Source organism: Bufo bufo, chromosome 4 (genome assembly GCF_905171765.1).
Source record: "Bufo bufo chromosome 4, aBufBuf1.1, whole genome shotgun sequence".
Taxonomy (NCBI): Eukaryota; Metazoa; Chordata; class Amphibia; order Anura; family Bufonidae; genus Bufo; species Bufo bufo.
Genome location: NC_053392.1, coordinates 130,347,936 through 130,365,250, shown reverse-complemented (window position 1 = coordinate 130,365,250; position 17,315 = coordinate 130,347,936). Strand labels below are relative to the sequence as shown.

General features: G+C 44.0%; 1 protein-coding gene across 5 annotated transcripts in view; it reads right to left on the bottom strand.

Moving 5' to 3' along the window:
- The window catches only part of KLHL24 (kelch like family member 24), a 62,876-nt gene that overhangs the window by 10,823 nt on the left and 34,738 nt on the right, over nt 1-17,315 (bottom strand). For all 5 annotated transcript variants that reach the window (XM_040427880.1, XM_040427884.1, XM_040427883.1 and 2 more), the window contains exons 4-7: nt 16,767-16,951; nt 3,851-3,969; nt 2,022-2,210; nt 429-617 (exon numbers count right to left, since the gene is read on the bottom strand). In XM_040427880.1, the coding sequence (XP_040283814.1) occupies nt 429-617; nt 2,022-2,210; nt 3,851-3,969; nt 16,767-16,951 (682 nt within the window). The remainder of the gene's footprint in view (nt 1-428; nt 618-2,021; nt 2,211-3,850; nt 3,970-16,766; nt 16,952-17,315) is intronic.

Sequence of the window (17,315 nt, the reverse complement as noted above, 5' to 3'; positions counted from 1 at the left end):
CTTTGTTTATTTTTTTTTCTTCCATTTGAGAGTGCTGCCTTTTTGCTATTTTTATATATATATATATATATATTTACACACACCACCACCAGCAATGTTGAAATCCAATTGCCAAATCCTCCCTTCCTTGACATCTCCCGCTGGAGGAGAATCAGAAGGCCCTATACACATTATATGGTCATCCGGTTCTGCTGAAATCGATGGGCTCGGCCGACAATCTTAGGATACATATATGGTAGCAGGTTTACACTCACTTACTGTGGCTGTCTGTTAAAAGTCAGTTTCAAGCATCAAACAAACAAAAACAGGTAGGAGTTACCCCTAAACTGCATATTACGGGAACATGTTTTGCCTTAATCCTAAGGGTGAAGTTGCAAAAAGGGAAGAACCTTTGAAACTTCCTAGACGATTAAGACATGATTGATTACCTGTCTGCTGAATGTATTCTGCACATGTATCCAGTAATCTTCCACGGGGTCGTAGCAGTAAATTGCCTTTGTGAGCCCTCCGGCAACATAGATGAGGTTGTTTAAGGACACCGCTGTAATACATCTCTTTGCTATAGGAATTGTCGCGCGTAGTAACCAAGAGTTTGTGTCTGGATCGTAGCACTGAACCTGAGTATCAAAGCATATTACTTGTTACGTGCAGGCATTCAGAAGAAAGAGTATATCTATGCTGACATGTTATACAGCTGAACACGCAATGCGTGTCTACAACTACCTGGACTCCTCAACTACAGCTATTAATAGGTTAAAAATAACAGAGAAATTTTACTCACTTTCACCGATCCTCAAACGACGCAGTTTTCGATGCTGTTCTAGTCCCTGCTGCTCCCCACTTCCTGTCCCAGATCCACACAACAGAAATGCCAGGAAAAGCCCACTTAGCCAGACTATTGTCCCTTTAACCACACGAGCATTAAAGGGGTCCCCCATGCAGAACATCACTGGGTCACGTGCCGCACGGCTGACAGGTCACTTGGGGCTCGTCAACAGGATGTTGATGCCAGAGCACTGCGGAGCGGCAGAGAGGGCCGGCACCCAGCGTTTATATATGAACCCCATCGTGGGTCGGCCATTCTCTGAGATCTTTTTAACTCTCGGATATTCCCTTTAATGAAGCTGGGCAACGATTTCTGGCATTTCTATTTCTTTTGCTTGATGGCAGTTCTTCTACACTAAACTAGGTAAACTATTTTTTATAGACCTTATTTATGCATGACCCAATCATAATCTGTGCTGCACTGGCGTGAGATGTACCACAAGTATTAAGCTTCCATACCAGTTTTCTGGCATAGAATAATCAACAACTTGTGGTGCAAGTCCTGGTTTGCGTCAAACTTTGCAAACTTTTTTAAAAAAGTCACTTTTGTAAAAAGAGGGTGGACAAGACCTCCGCGGCCCAACACATTCACCAACACCAGAAAACTGCCACATGTTACACTTGAAATCCACGCCTGGCTGGAGTAGATTTCAGTTCTGCCACCATTTCATGCGCCTCTTAATATTTCTCCCCCAAATAAGTTACTTAAACAGATGGCTGAACAATGTAAGAAAATTCCAAAGAATAAGAAAGAGAATTGCTTTTTTCCCATTCTCTTCCCACAAATAGTGTTAATCAATAAGTCCCATGTACCCCAAAATGGTACTAATAAAAACATCTTGTTCTGCCCACATTACATTGACAGTAAAATGAATAAGTTATGATTCTTGGAATGTGGCGACATAAAAACCTTTTTTTTTTTGCATGAGACAAATAGTACGTCGCTAATTTAAATGTAATTTTTTTTCCATTACCACCCTAAAAAGTTAATGAAATTTGATCAATACATTATATGTACCCCAAAATGGAGTTGCTAAAAAACTACCTTCTGTCCGCAAAAACAAGGCCTCATAGTTACTATGTACCCCAAAAATGGTGCCACTGAAAAATACAACTCATCCACAGGGTGTGTGTGGTATTGCTTCAATACAGCTAATCTGCAACATCAGACACAAGCCATAGCCAGGATCACTTACCTTGTCAGAACACGTGTTGTCATCTGGTCCTCCTCCAATCACAAATAGTTTGCCAAGACAGCTTGTAACGGCGGGCGAGCTCACAGCCTCCTTTAATGGAGCCACATCTGTCCACCGATTAGAAAATGAATCGTAGCATTCAACACTGCTCAACCTGTTCTGTCCATCATATCCCCCAACCACATAAACCTAGAAGAGGAAGGGCAGGGAGTCAGTCATAGGACAACTGAAATGGTTACAATAAATACATGAGGGGAGTCTGTCAGCAGCTCTAACCATACTAAACTATAGACAGCACTATGTAAGGGTAGGGGAAAGCAGGACCAACATACATTTTGTGGAGCTTTTATTATCAGGAGTAGTAAGAATATGAACCTTTATTCTGCTAGATTCTGCTCCTGCAAGCTCCCTGGAGGTGGAGCTTCATTGTGAAGTGATATCTGCATTGAGCTGCTTCACAGCCCCTCTCTCTATACTGAATGACAGCTGTAGCAGCCAACTAGATGACCACTACTGCTGTCACTCAAGGCAGAGGGGAGGGGCTGTAAAGTAGATGAATGCAGAGAGCAGTTGAAGGTAAAGCTCCACCCCTTAGGCACCTGCAGGAAGCAGAATAAAGGTTTATATTCACATTACTCCTGATATTCAAGGGCATCTGTCAGCAGATTTGTACCTATGAGACTGGCTGATCTGTTGCATGTGTATTGGCAGCTGAAGGCATCTGTGTTGGTCCCCTGCTCATATGTGTCCCCTGCTGAGAAAAATAATGTTTTAATATATGCAAATGTAACTCTAGGAGCAACGGGGGCGATGTCATTACACCTAGAGGCTCTGCTCTCTCTGCAACTGCTGCACCCTCGGCACTTTGATTGACAGGGCCAGGCAGTGTAAACGTCATCATATCTGGCCTTGACTTCTCCTAAAGTCAATCAAAGTGCAGAGAGCGAGGCAGTTGCAGAGAGAGCAGAGGATCTAGGTGTAATGACAACGCCCCCGTTGCTCATAGAGGCTAATTTGCACATATTTAAACATCATTTTCTCAGCAATGCGGACACATATGAACATGGGACCATGGGACCAACACAGATACCTTCAGCTGCCAAGAGCACATGTAACAGGTCAGCCAGTGTCATAGGTACAAATCTGCTGACAGATGCCCTTTAAGGATTATGAATCATATACAGAGGAGAGGAGGCACTTCTATGATACCTGGGAGAGGGAATGGGCGATAGCTCACTAAAGGATCAAAAGACTGACTGCTATAAGGAGGTGGACTTGATAGACTGGTAACTGTGCGCTTGTTCCAGTCCTTCCCTTTGTCTAACTCTGTCCCTCGCTAATATCTCTGGGCATTATTATCTTTGATTCTAATGAAGTGTCATCCCTGAGCTAAAATCTCCCTCAAACACTGCCCCTCGACATGGTTCGCCCTTCTTTGTGCTGTCAGCAGTTTAGCATGGTCAAAACTGCTGACAGACTTACTGCATAATCAGAAGATATACAATCTTCCAATATTCTGTACTTTCTGTATCGATTCCTCCTGACTTTCCAGATTTCAGTGTGCATGGCACATTACATTACAGCTATATCTTGCAACGAACCATGACATGCCCAAGGCAGGGGAACTGCACATCCGAAAACCATATTGCAAACATATAACCTTACTAGAATTTTTCAAATAAATATTTTCAGTAGGAATATATATATATATATATATATATATATATATATATATATATATACACACACGCCTGGAAATTCTGAAGCCTCTAGAAAAGGAACAAGGTACACAATTATTTCTATTATTATATTGCACAATCATAACTTACCTTCCCTAGAAGGACAGCCATCTTATGACGCCATCTTCCTTTGTTCAAGGAGGCAACTCTGATCCAAATATTTAGCTGAGAATTATAGATCCATACGTCACGACTATTGATCCTCCCACCTGAGAAGAAAGATTTGATTGTAATCAGGTCATCCAGATTCATGTATATCCATTTATTGCATCATGTTATATCAGTATGACAAAATGCACTGTCTAGTCTCCATCATGTTACATCAGTATGACAAGATGCACTGTCTAGTCTCCATCATGTTACATCAGTATGACAAGATGCACTGTCTAGTCTCCATCATGTTACATCAGTATGACAAGATACACTGTCTAGTCTCCATCATGTTACATCAGTATGACAAGATACACTGTCTAGTCTCCATCATGTTACATCAGTATGACAAGATGCAATGTCTAGTCTCCATCATGTTACATCAGTATGACAAGATGCACTGTCTAGTCTCCATCATGTTACATCAGTATGACACGATGCACTGTCTAGTCTCCATCATGTTACATCAGTATGACACGATGCACTGTCTAGTCTCCATCATGTTACATCAGTATGACAAGATGCAATGTCTAGTCTCCATTATGTTACATCAGTATGACAAGATGCAATGTCTAGTCTCCATCATGTTACATCAGTATGACAAGATGCAATGTCTAGTCTCCATCATGTTACATCAGTATGACAAGATGCAATGTCTAGTCTCCATCATGTTACATCAGTATGACAAGATGCAATGTCTAGTCTCCATCATGTTACATCAGTATGACAAGATGCACTGTCTAGTCTCCATCATGTTACATCAGTATGACAAGATGCACTGTCTAGTCTCCATCATGTTACATCAGTATGACAAGATGCAATGTCTAGTCTCCATCATGTTACATCAGTATGACAATATGCACTGTCTAGTCTCCATCATGTTACATCAGTATGACAAGATGCACTGTCTAGTCTCCATCATGTTACATCAGTATGACAAGATGCACTGTCTAGTCTCCATCATGTTACATCAGTATGACAAGATGCACTGTCTAGTCTCCATCATGTTACATCAGTATGACAAGATGCACTGTCTAGTCTCCATCATGTTACATCAGTATGACAAGATGCACTGTCTAGTCTCCATCATGTTACATCAGTATGACAAGATGCACTGTCTAGTCTCCATCATGTTACATCAGTATGACAAGATGCAATGTCTAGTCTCCATCATGTTACATCAGTATGACAAGATGCACTGTCTAGTCTCCATCATGTTACATCAGTATGACAAGATGCAATGTCTAGTCTCCATCATGTTACATCAGTATGACAAGATGCACTGTCTAGTCTCCATCATGTTACATCAGTATGACAAGATGCACTGTCTAGTCTCCAGCAATTTAAGAGAGAAGAATAGTGGGACGTGGCCTGGCCGGCAATGTAGGAAGACGCGTGTGTTAGAGCTCCCGAGCAGCGCCTGAGACTATCCCTCTCTATCCTGTGGCTGAGGCGATTTAAGCAGCCAGACAGCACCAGCACACCAAGGGGAACCTCTCTGTAACCCCTGGCAGCATAGGCCAATATGACCTGCTCGGCCAGAAAGGGGAAGGACACTCCAGGACTGACCTCGGGAAAACAACATGGCGCTGCCGTGTCTTCTAAAGCGGCGGAGGTTGCGGTGCGCCTGGAGCAGTATGCCTGGGTCCCCCACCACAAAAAAGAGCCTTGTACCTGAGGACACTGGGACGACGGCAGCACAAGCGGCAGACCCAGTCGTTCACGCTGCAGATCGAGTCTCTCGCTCCCACGATGGCGGATCCCACGTGGAGGAGATGAAGGCAAGTGAAGGGGGGCCCCCCCATTGAGAATGGCCCATCACACACTGCCCAAGTACAACCCTCTACCCCTACACTGCCACTGTTGGCTGATCCAACTATTAAGGACATATATGCGGTCGTGCAACATTGTAGTGCAACCCTGATGACCCTTAACACATCCATTGGGTCCCTACAAGAAAATGTGTCCTTTATCAGACAGTATATCAGGAAAGTTAACGATAGGGTCGCTGAAGTGGAAGGACGAGTGAGTCAGCTGGAAGACCAAGTCCCACCCATGAAACGCGATCTGGCCAAAGTAATACACAACATTACCCTCCTAATAAATAAAATGGAGGACTTGAAGAATAGATCGCACCGAAGTAACCTTCGCCTAGTGGGGATTCCTGAAAAAGCCGAAGGGCCCCACGCTGTTTTGGAAAGGATTCTCTATCTCCCTTTTTTGCTATAGAGAGGGCGCACAGAATGCCGTTCCGCCCACCACCACCAGGGGGCCCTCCCAGGCAAATGCTAATGAAGATTTTTCATCTTCAAGACAGAGATACCATTCACCGCAAAGCAAGGGAACACCAGAATCTATCTATAGATGGACATAAAGTCTCTATTTTTCCTGACTTCTCAGCGGAGGTGCAGAGGCGCCGTGCACGATTCCTGGATGTTAAAAGGCGTCTACGCTCATAGAATGTACAGTACTCCATGCTTTATCCCTCAAAGCTGCGGGTAGTATTTAAGGGAAAGACCCACTTCTTTGAGTCCCCGGAAGATGCCACCCGCTGGATTGAACAAACGGGAAGTCTTTCCTCCGAAACAAACGGAAATGACTGATCGAAGGCCCGGAGACGTCACGCTGGGGACTATACTGAGAAAAATCTGGATGACTCTGGGGACGGGCAGATAAGTATATTGTTTCCTGTCTGCTAAGTGCTTACTCTCCTAGGGACGCCACTGTGCTCCTGAGTATAAATCTGGTGCTATCTTATAATAATAATTTTAGCAGGCATACTTGTGCTGCTGTTTCACGTTCAGTTGCACAACCATGAGCGGTTTTATCTCTATTACTGAGCTATATTTTCTATACCTAGTCCGTGAATGCGGATGTGTTATTGCTTCCTATGTTGAGGGGTTACAGGAATTCGTTTTTTCGTTGGGAATATTCTGTTCATGGTTTATTAAGGGATAAGACCTGCAGAGAGATGGTACATACAATTGTTCTTTTGCTGTCTGGTAGATGGGTAGAGGGCGTTGTGGTTCTACGCTTTGGAAATCTGGATACAACTGTTAGATGAGGAAGACCCCCTGACAGAGCGCATACTGGAATTTTTCAGATCTAATATAGGGTCAGAGGCTGTAGGGACGGTATGGGATGCCATGAAGGCATATGTGAGAGGCCTCTATAGCCAGAAAATTAAGACGTAAACATAAAACTAGGGAACTCACTAAAGCCGTACAGCAGGAAGTAAAAAGGAATGAACAATTATATATAAGTACGCCCTCCCAGCAGACTGAAGCAGTATGGGAAAATGTGCAATCTAAACTTACCGACCATTTGTTGCATATAGCAGACAACAAACGATTTTATTTTGAGGCAGGAGAGAGTACGGGTAGTCTGTTGGCTAGAGTGGTCCGATCACAAGAAGGTACATCCAGAATAGCGGCAATTAGAACCACTGATGGAGAACTCTCTGCGGAAGATTCAGTAATTCTTGATGCATTCCATAACTATTATAAGGAACTGTATTCCTCTAAATTATCCAAGGGAAGGGATGCTATAAAAAAAAGTATCTTGGCCAAATACTAATGCCTAAATTGTCCCTAGAATCGGCCACATACCTAGATGAAATGTGGGGGGTTGAGCCCGCATACCTAGATGAACCCTTTACCTTGGATGAACTTAGGGCAGTTATGAGCTCCTCCCCTAATGAAAAAGCCCCAGGATCGGACGGGTTACCGGCGGAATTTTTTAAACGATACCAGGACTGTCTCCTCCCTCATCTTTTGGAGACCTTTAATGATGCTTTACAAATTGGAAAATGACCTGCATCTATGAGGGAGGCAATAGTGGTGGTTATTCCGAAGCCAAACAAGGACCCAGCTAGACCTGACTCCTACAGACCCATCTCTCTTTTACCAAATTATTTGAAATTGCTAGATAAAATACTGGCCAATCGACTTAATAAGGTTATTACTCCCTTGATACACAAAGACCAGGCTGGCTTCATGCCAGATAGGAGTACAGCCAATAATCTCCGTAGACTGTTCCTGAATCTCCAGAGACTGTTAAATAATGGGGGATGTCGCGTAATAATATCCTTGGACACTGCCAAGGCTTTTGACAACGTAGAATGGGAATACTTATGGGAAGTCTTGGAAGTCATGGGATTTGGTCTGGGTTTTGTCTCCGGGGTCAAATTACTGTATAACTCTCCACTAGCAAGGATCAGAGCAAATGGGATACTTTCCGATCAATTCCCTTTGCATAGGGGTACGTGACAGGGTTGCCCCTTGTCCCCCCTGCTGTTCGCGATAGTAAATGAGCCCCTAGCTTGCCTTCTACGTACTTCCCCAGATTGGCAGGGATTCCCAGTAGGCCCCCGATAGGAAAGAGTCTCGCTATATGCAGATGACTTGTTATTATATGTGGGAGACCTGCAGAAGTCTATAGACCCCGTAATGAAAGAGATTGTTGATTTTGGGAAATATTCTGGTCTAAGAATTAATTGGGATAAGTCCACAATTCTCCCACTGGATCCTACCCCTCTGCAACTAGACCTTGATCGTATACCCCAGCAGATGACCACTAACTTCAAATATCTAGGTGTGGTGATAACACCACTGCCAGCCGAGTACATGAAAATGAACTTAGAGCCACTAAACTTGCTAAATTTGTAGCCAAAACTAATGCTTGGTGTAAACTACCCCTTACAGTAATTGGCCGTTGTAACTTACTTAAGATGATACTCATGCCACAGCTATTATACATGTTACACAACTCTCCAATATGGGTCCCACAAAGAATATTCTACAAGGATCAGCAGATTTTTAGATCACTGCTCTGGAAAAAAAAGCAACCGAGACTTCGCATAGAGACACTCCAAAAAAGTAAAGAAAAGGGCGGCCTGTCCCTCCCGAACCCATGGTTCTACTTTATTGCAGCATATTAGAGGGTGGACAAGAACAGTTGACCTAGACTCCTCGGCCGATATTGTCTCTTATGTCATGAAACAAAAAGCACCTATTGCCTCGGTGGAAATAGGTAGGCAGCAGCCTCATGGTAGGAAACTCCCCACAATCTCCCTCCTAACCAAAATATGGTCAAAATTCAATGAATTGGCAAATCTGACAGGATTCAAAGACAACACGCCATTGTGGCGCAACCCTCAACTAACAGAAATATTTAGGCTGGAAGGCTTTTCCCCATGGGTGGAGAGGGGCGTATTGTTCCTGGACCAAATTCAATCATGTGGAGTGATTAAGTCTTTTACCCAGCTTCAGGAGGAGTTTGGCCTACCCAAAATGGCATTTTTTTTTTTAATTCCTCCAATTAAGACATGCATGTCAAACGCAATTCCCAAAGGGTATGGAAGTTGCCGTTTCCCCTCCCATGGTGAAACATTTACTGCAGGGTAGAACTACCAAAGGCCTGATATCTCGGTTATATAAATATATGCCTAAAGGGGTTGCCCGAGTTATGAAAAATATATATAGCACTGAAAATCTGATGAGCAGCAATATATAACTAAGGCTACTTTCACACCTGCGTTCAGGTGTCCGCTCGTGAGCTCCGTTTAAAGGAGCTCACGAGCGGTCCCGAACGCAGCCGTCCAGCCCTGATGCATTCTCAGTGGAGGCGGATCCGCTCAGAATGCATCCGCCTGCCAGCGCTCAGCCTCCGCTCTGCTCAGTGAGCGGACACCTGAACGCTGCTTGCAGCGTTCGGGTGCCCGCCTGGCCGTGCGGAGGCGAACGGATCCGTCCAGACTTATAATGGAAGTCAATGGGGACGGATCCGTTTGAAGATGACACAGTATGGCTCAATTTTCAAACGGATCCGTCCCCCATTGACTTTCAATGTAAAGTCAAAACGGATCCGTTTGCATCATCATGACCAAAAAAAAAAAAAAATTTTTTTTATTTATTTTTTTGTTCATGGTTATGCAAACGGATCCGTTCTGAACGGATGCAAGCGTTTGCATTATAGGAGCGGATCCGTCTGTGCAGATACCAGACGGATCCGCTCCTAACGCAAGTGTGAAAGTAGCCTAAGCTAAGTTTTATGCAAAAAAAATATATCTATTTCCTCATTTCCCTGGTTCTCTTATGGCCCTTTGTTTACCTGCAATAAAAACAATCTCTGCCCCTCCCCCCGCTCTGCTAAGGGAGTGAATATAAGAGCTGCCCTGAGTGACATGTCTGCCTGCTGGGAGACTCTGCAGCATGTTGTAAGTGTAGGACTACAAGTCCCAGCTGTATAATGACACTGCTAAGGGAGTGAATACAAGAGCTGCCCTGAGTGACATGTCTGCCTGCTGGGAGACTCTGCAGCATGTTGTATGTGTAGAACTACAAGTCCCAGCTGTATAATGACACTGCTAAGGGAGTGAATACAAGAGCTGCCCTGAGTGACATGTCTGCCTGCTGGGAGACTCTGCAGCATGTAGTATGTGTAGAACTACAAGTCCCAGCTGTATAATGACACTGCTAAGGGAGTGAATACAAGAGCTTCCCTGAGTGACATGTCTGCCTGCTGGGAGACTCTGCAGCATGTAGTATGTGTAGAACTACAAGTCCCAGCTGTATAATGACACTGCTAAGGGAGTGAATACAAGAGCTGTCCTGTGTGACATGTCTGCCTGCTGGGAGACTCTGCAGCATGTTGTATGTGTAGAACTACAAGTCCCAGCTGTATAATGACACTGCTAAGGGAGTGAATACAAGAGCTGCCCTGAGTGACATGTCTGCCTGCTGGGAGACTCAGCAGCATGTTGTATGTGTAGGACTACAAGTCCCAGCTGTATAATGACACTGCTAAGGGAGTGAATACAAGAGCTGCCCTGAGTGACATGTCTGCCTGCTGGGAGACTCTGCAGCATGTAGTATGTGTAGAACTACAAGTCCCAGCTGTATAATGACACTGCTAAGGGAGTGAATACAAGAGCTGTCCTGTGTGACATGTCTGCCTGCTGGGAGACTCTGCAGCATGTTGTATGTGTAGAACTACAAGTCCCAGCTGTATAATGACACTGCTAAGGGAGTGAATATAAGAGCTGCCCTGAGTGACATGTCTGCCTGCTGGGAGACTCTGCAGCATGTTGTATGTGTAGAACTACAAGTCCCAGCTGTATAATGACACTGCTAAGGGAGTGAATACAAGAGCTGCCCTGAGTGACATGTCTGCCTGCTGGGAGACTCAGCAGAATGTTGTATGTGTAGAACTACAAGTCCCAGCTGTACAATGACACTGCTAAGGGAGTGAATACAAGAGCTGCCCTGAGTGACATGTCTGCCTGCTGGGAGACTCTGCAGCATGTTGTATGTGTAGAACTACAAGTCCCAGCTGTATAATGACACTGCTAATACACACAGGATCCTCCCCCTACCTTCTTGTGCAATGCTCTCTCTAGTCCTTCAGCTCCTTTGCTCAGAATTGTCACTGCTGCAGCTAGTGGCTATCCAGTGTGTGCAGCTGAAGGGGTTAAGAATCCTAGGAGAGAGGCAGTGAAGGGGGCGTGGCCAGCACAGTGACATCTCGTTTACAGGGTTGTGCACGAACATTATCAGAGCAGGGAGAGAAGCTGACATCACAGGTCATGTGACCCTCAGTGAAATCTGAGAAACCAGCCACTGGAGATAAAGTGAGTGAATTGGAAAGCTGTTACATTTGCTTAGTTAGGAACATAAAAAGAACAAAAAAATAACTCGGACAACCCCTTTAACGCCAATACCTTATCAACCCCCCTGGTGGTAAAAGGAAAATGGGAAGGGGATATTGGGGCAATATTTCAATTACAATGGAATGACATTCTGGCTTATACAGAGTGTATAGAACCCCCAAACTTCTATTTAAGATAGGTATACGTCCAGACTCCACATGCCCTCGCTGTGGAGTAACAGAAGCGACATTGCTTCACATGGTTTGGAACTGCCCAAAATTGGGAAAATATTGGGAGGAGATACGAGAAATTATAGCTGTAACGACCCAGATAAGATTACCTAATGATCCCAGAGTCTGTGTGATGGGCATACTGAACTCCCCAGGAATAGACGACAAAACGTCTCTGTGTATTCACAGGATGTTGTTCCAGGCGAGGGTTTTAATCGCTAAACATTGGATACAGGAGAATCCACCCAATAGACAAGAATACAGTTGCAAGAAAAAGTATGTGAACCCTTTGGAATGATATGGATTTCTGCACAAATTGGTCATAAAATGTGATCTGATCTTCATCTAAGTCACAACAATAGACAATCTCAGTCTGCTTAAACTAATAACACAGAAAGAATTAAATGTTACCATGTTTTTATTGCACACACCATGTAAACATTCACAGTACAGGTGGAAAAAGTATGTGAACCCCTAGACTAATGACATCTCCAAGAGCTAATTGGAGTGAGGTGTCAGCCAACTGGAGTCCAATCAATGAGATGAGATTGGAGGTGTTGGTTACAGCTGCCCTGCCCTATAAAAAACACACACCAGTTCTGGGTTTGCTTTTCACAAGAAGCATTGCCTGATGTGAATGATGCCTCGCACACAAGAGCTCTCAGAAGACCTACGATTAAGAATTGTTGACTTGCATAAAGCTGGAAAGGGTTATAAAAGTATCTCCAAAAGCCTTGCTGTTCATCAGTCCACGGTAAGACAAATTGTCTATATATGGAGAAAGTTCAGCACTGCTGCTACTCTCCCTAGGAGTGGCCGTCCTGTAAAGATGACTGCAAGAGCACAGCGCAGACTGCTCAATGAGGTGAAGAAGAATCCTAGAGTGTCAGCTAAAGACTTACAAAAGTCTCTGGCATATGCCAACATCCCTGTTAGCGAATCTACGATGCGTAAAACACTAAACAAGAATGGATTTCATGGGAGGATACAACAGAGGAAGCCACTGCTGTCCCAAAAATACATTGCTGCACGTTTACAGTTTGCACAAGAGCACCTGGATGTTCCACAGCAGTACTGGCAAAATATTCTGTGGACAGATGAAACCAAAGTTGAGTTGTTTGGAAGAAACACACAACACTATGGGCCAGATTTATCATTAGCTCAAGTCAGAATAATGGAGTGAAAAAGTCGCAAAAAAATGCGCAAACGCTAAAACTGCGCACAAATTTGCGACTTTTTTCTGCTCTGCACTATGCTTGCCAGTTTTCTGAAAGTGGGTGTGTTTTCTTATGTAAGCGAATCTCTAGACAGATTTACTATTGGGACTATTTAAAAAGTCGCCAAAAAATTTGCAATTTCACTCGAGTGAGGACCATGCTTATCTTATGAGACTTTTTAATAGAAAATGCGACTTTATCGTAAAGATGTGCGACTTTTGTAAAGCTGCTTACTGACGGATAAACTGCTACCGTCAAACCACATTTATTACAGTCTTAAAGGGCCGATCATAAATCTGACTTGGCTAAAACTGACTTTAGCCATATGTGAAAGTGGAGTGAGCTGTCAGAGTAATGATAAATCTGGCCCTATGTGTGGAGAAAAAGAGGCACAGCACACCAACATCAAAACCTCATCCCAACTGTGAAGTATGGTGGTGGGGGCATCATGGTTTGGGGCTGCTTTGCAGCGTCAGGGCCTGGACGGATTGCTATCATCGAAGGAAAAATGAATTCCCAAGTTTATCAAGACATTTTGCAGGAGAACTTAAGGCCATCTGTCCACCAGCTAAAGCTCAACAGAAGATGGGTGTTGCAACAGGACAACGACCCAAAGCATAGAAGTAAATCAACAACATAATGGCTTAAACAGAAGAAAATGCACCTTGGAGTGGCCCAGTCAGAGTCCTGACCTCAACCCGATTGAGATGCTGTGGCATGACCTCAAGAAAGCGATTCACACCAGACATCCCAAGAATATTGCTGAACTGAAACAGTTCTGTAAAGAGGAATGGTCAAGAATTACTCCTGACCGTTGTGCGCGTCTGATTTGCAACTACAGGAAGCGTTTGGTTGAAGTTATTGCTGCCAAAGGAGGTTCAACCAGTTATTAAATCCAAGGGTTCACATACTTTTTCCACCTGCATTGTGAATGTTTACATGTTGTGTTCAATAAAAACATGGTAACATTTAATTCTTTGTGTGTTATTAGTTTAAGCAGACTGTGATTGTCTATTGTTGTGACTTAGATGAAGATCAGATCACATTCGATGACCAATATGTGCAGAAATCCATATCATTCCAAAGGGTTCACATACTTTTTCTTGCAACTGTATATAAACAGGCTGAATACAGTTTTGCGCTTTGAAAGGGGGGTGTATGTCAAACGGAAATGTCCCAAAAATTTCTGTCAATATGGCAGGGGTGGCTGGAAACTGTGAATTTGGCTTCATTAGCATTAACAAGAGATTGCATGAGAGGGCAACTATCCCTACTAGGTCACCTATCCTAACAAGTTATCTATTATGGAAGATCGCACACACACACACTAGTGTTATTTTTCATTGTCACGCCCTTTCTGATTTATGACTAATAAGAAGGTACAATCATCTCTCTGCATGGTCAAGGGTGGGTGGGTGGGTGGGGGGAGTTGGTATGTTGTTAAGTTGTTATTGAACAAGGTCTATGTAACACCCTGTACCATAATAGTATCAAGTTTCTGTCCACACAACTTATACTAAGCTGATTTGACTTTAATAAGGTGCTGGTACCAACATGTTTTCAGGAAATTGTTGCACAGTATGACTGAATCCTTGCTGGTGTCTACAAATCTTGAATAAAAAACTAATCTGATTGTTTTTAAAAAGGAGAAGAATAGTGCAGCATCGTGAAGGATAGATGGCACATCTGAGGTGCACTTACATTAGAGGGGTGGTTGGGTCAAAAAAATTAAAATATTCTGTTAAAGGGTCCCCAGTCAGTAGTACAGGGAGGAGAACAAAGAGCATCTCTCACTCTGGGGAACTCTGTTTACAATGGCAACCATGCAGTGCCTAAATTACCCTGTGGAGGCACTGCAGGGAACTTGAACACCTAGCAAAATGTGACATGGATTCAAGCAGTGGAATACTGAGGATTAGGGGTGTTTGGGATGCAGATATAGCAGTTGCACCTGGACCCTGATGCCTCAGGGAGCCTAAAGGACCCTGTTCCACATAGTGCCAGTATTATAAATGGAACATGGTGGCAGGGGCGTAGCTAAATGATCATGGGCCCTGGTGCAAGAGTTCAGCTTGGGCCCCCCTTACTTCAGTGCTTTATGGCTAGGGGCAGGCAAGCACATTGCCTTCGTGCTGCCTAAGGCAAACATTGAAACGGCACCCCCCTATACAAATTCTTGACATTACCCCTTTCCCTCCAGCCAGAGGTGTAACTTGACCAGCATGCACTTTCTATAATACTGGTGTCTTTTTATGTGGCACAAGGGTCTTTGGGCCCCCTCAGGCTCCTGGGTCCAGTAGCGACTGCTACCACTGCACCCCCTATAGCTACGCCCCTGCATGGTGGGTAGAGGCCCTGTTACAGATATTGAGGCCCAGGAGCTTCCAGTTACGCCTCTGCTCAGAAGTCCAGGTCTAGGTACCAGAGTTGACTCAATAACAAATAGTGCTCCCTACTTGAAGCGAAATGAATCATTGTCAACAAAGCTGACAACCGCTGTGGCACATACAACCAACCCCATTGACACTTCAATGACCGGAGTTTAGCAGCAAATTTGTCCTGGCTGCCGGCCTGGAAGAAGTGTTTGTTACAGGGCTGGTGAGTAACTCCTAAAACACAGAGCTCCTGGGAACTGGACCCTCATTGTTGAGCAACTCTGAGAAACCGTAAACTGAGCAAATATTAAGAAAGGTGTAGGCCTGTCTTAAATTAGCCTAAACAACTCTGTAAGGCCACAGACAAATTAGGAGGAATGGTGTAATGCCAAACACTCTGACTGCTAATGTAATTCAACATAGCATATACCAGCTATTCAATAAAATATGCTACTAGTAGTAGAAAAATTTAAAGGGCGTCCGTCAGTAGTTTTGACCAGGCTAAACTACTGGCAGCATCAGGCAGGAGCAGTGGAGAGCAGTAGATACATACTTTCTGTGTAGATTTCCTCATCAGGAGTATTGAGAATATGAAGTTGTATTCTGCTAAACTTTGCTCTCTTAAGTGCCCGGGGGCGAAGCTTCATTGTGAAGTGCTCTCTGCTGTGAATGCAGCTCAATGCAGAGAGAACGTCACAGTGAAGCTCCGCCTTGAATGCACTTCAGGAGCAGAATCTATATTTTATTTTCTCACTACTACTGATAATAAAAGCACCACAAAAGGTATATTTTTACTATTCTCCCCAGCCACCAACCTAGAGCCGTCAGCATTTTGGCATGATCAAAATTACCGGCAGACTCCCCTTAGGCTACTTTCACACTTGCGGCAGTGTGATCCGGCAAGCAGTTCCGTCGTCCGAACTGCCCGCCGGATCCGCCGATCTGGATGTGACTGAAAGCATTTGTGAGACGCATCCAGATGCGGATCCGTCTCACAAATGCATTGCAAGAACGGATCCGTCTCTCCGCTTGTCATGCGGACAGACGGATCCGTCTTGTATCTTTTTTCACATTTTTCCGGTATTTTGAATGCCGGATCCGGCACTAATACATTCCTATGGGGGAAAATGCCGGATCCGGCATTCAGGCAAGTCTTCAGTTTTTTTCGCCGGAGATAAATTCTCTTTTGCCTGATCAGTCAAAATGACTGAACTGAAGACATCCTGATGCATCCTGAACGGATTACTCTCCTTTCAGAATGCATGGGGATATGCCTGATCAGTTCTTTTCCGGTATAGAGCCCCTGTGACGGAACTCTATGCCGGAAAAGAAAAACGCTAATGTGAAAGTAGCCTTAGACACCAATCACTTCACCATATTTCTTACCTGAGACAAGAATGTCATTTCTTAAGGCACACACTGCATATTCTGACTTTGTAAATTCTGGAAGCTTTGCCAGTGATTTCCACTCTCCGGTCACTGGATCGTAGCATTCAGTGTAAGGAAGATTAAATCCTCCAACACGTTCACAACCTCCGACTACCACAATGACCTCAGAGTAGCCAGTAGACCTGGAAAAGTACCAAAGATGTCATCAGGCATTTATAGTCATTGCAGCAAATTCTATGTTATATAATGTAAATTTTGGAGTCTTAGAAATATATGTTATATACAGTATGTGTCATTCATCTGTTTTGCAACTGGTACTTTAAATGACTTGTGCAGTGAAAGGGGTTGTCTCACCAGAGATGCCCCTTTAACTATTAAAGCCAAAAGATAGGACATATAGAGGGGATCAAGAGTCAAGGGTGATTGTATTTTTTTCATGGCTGCAGCACTGACATGCCATTTTGAATTAAAGGGGTTATCCGAGATTTTACAACTGATGACCTATCCTCAGGATAAGTCATCAGTATCTGATCAGTGGGGGTCCGA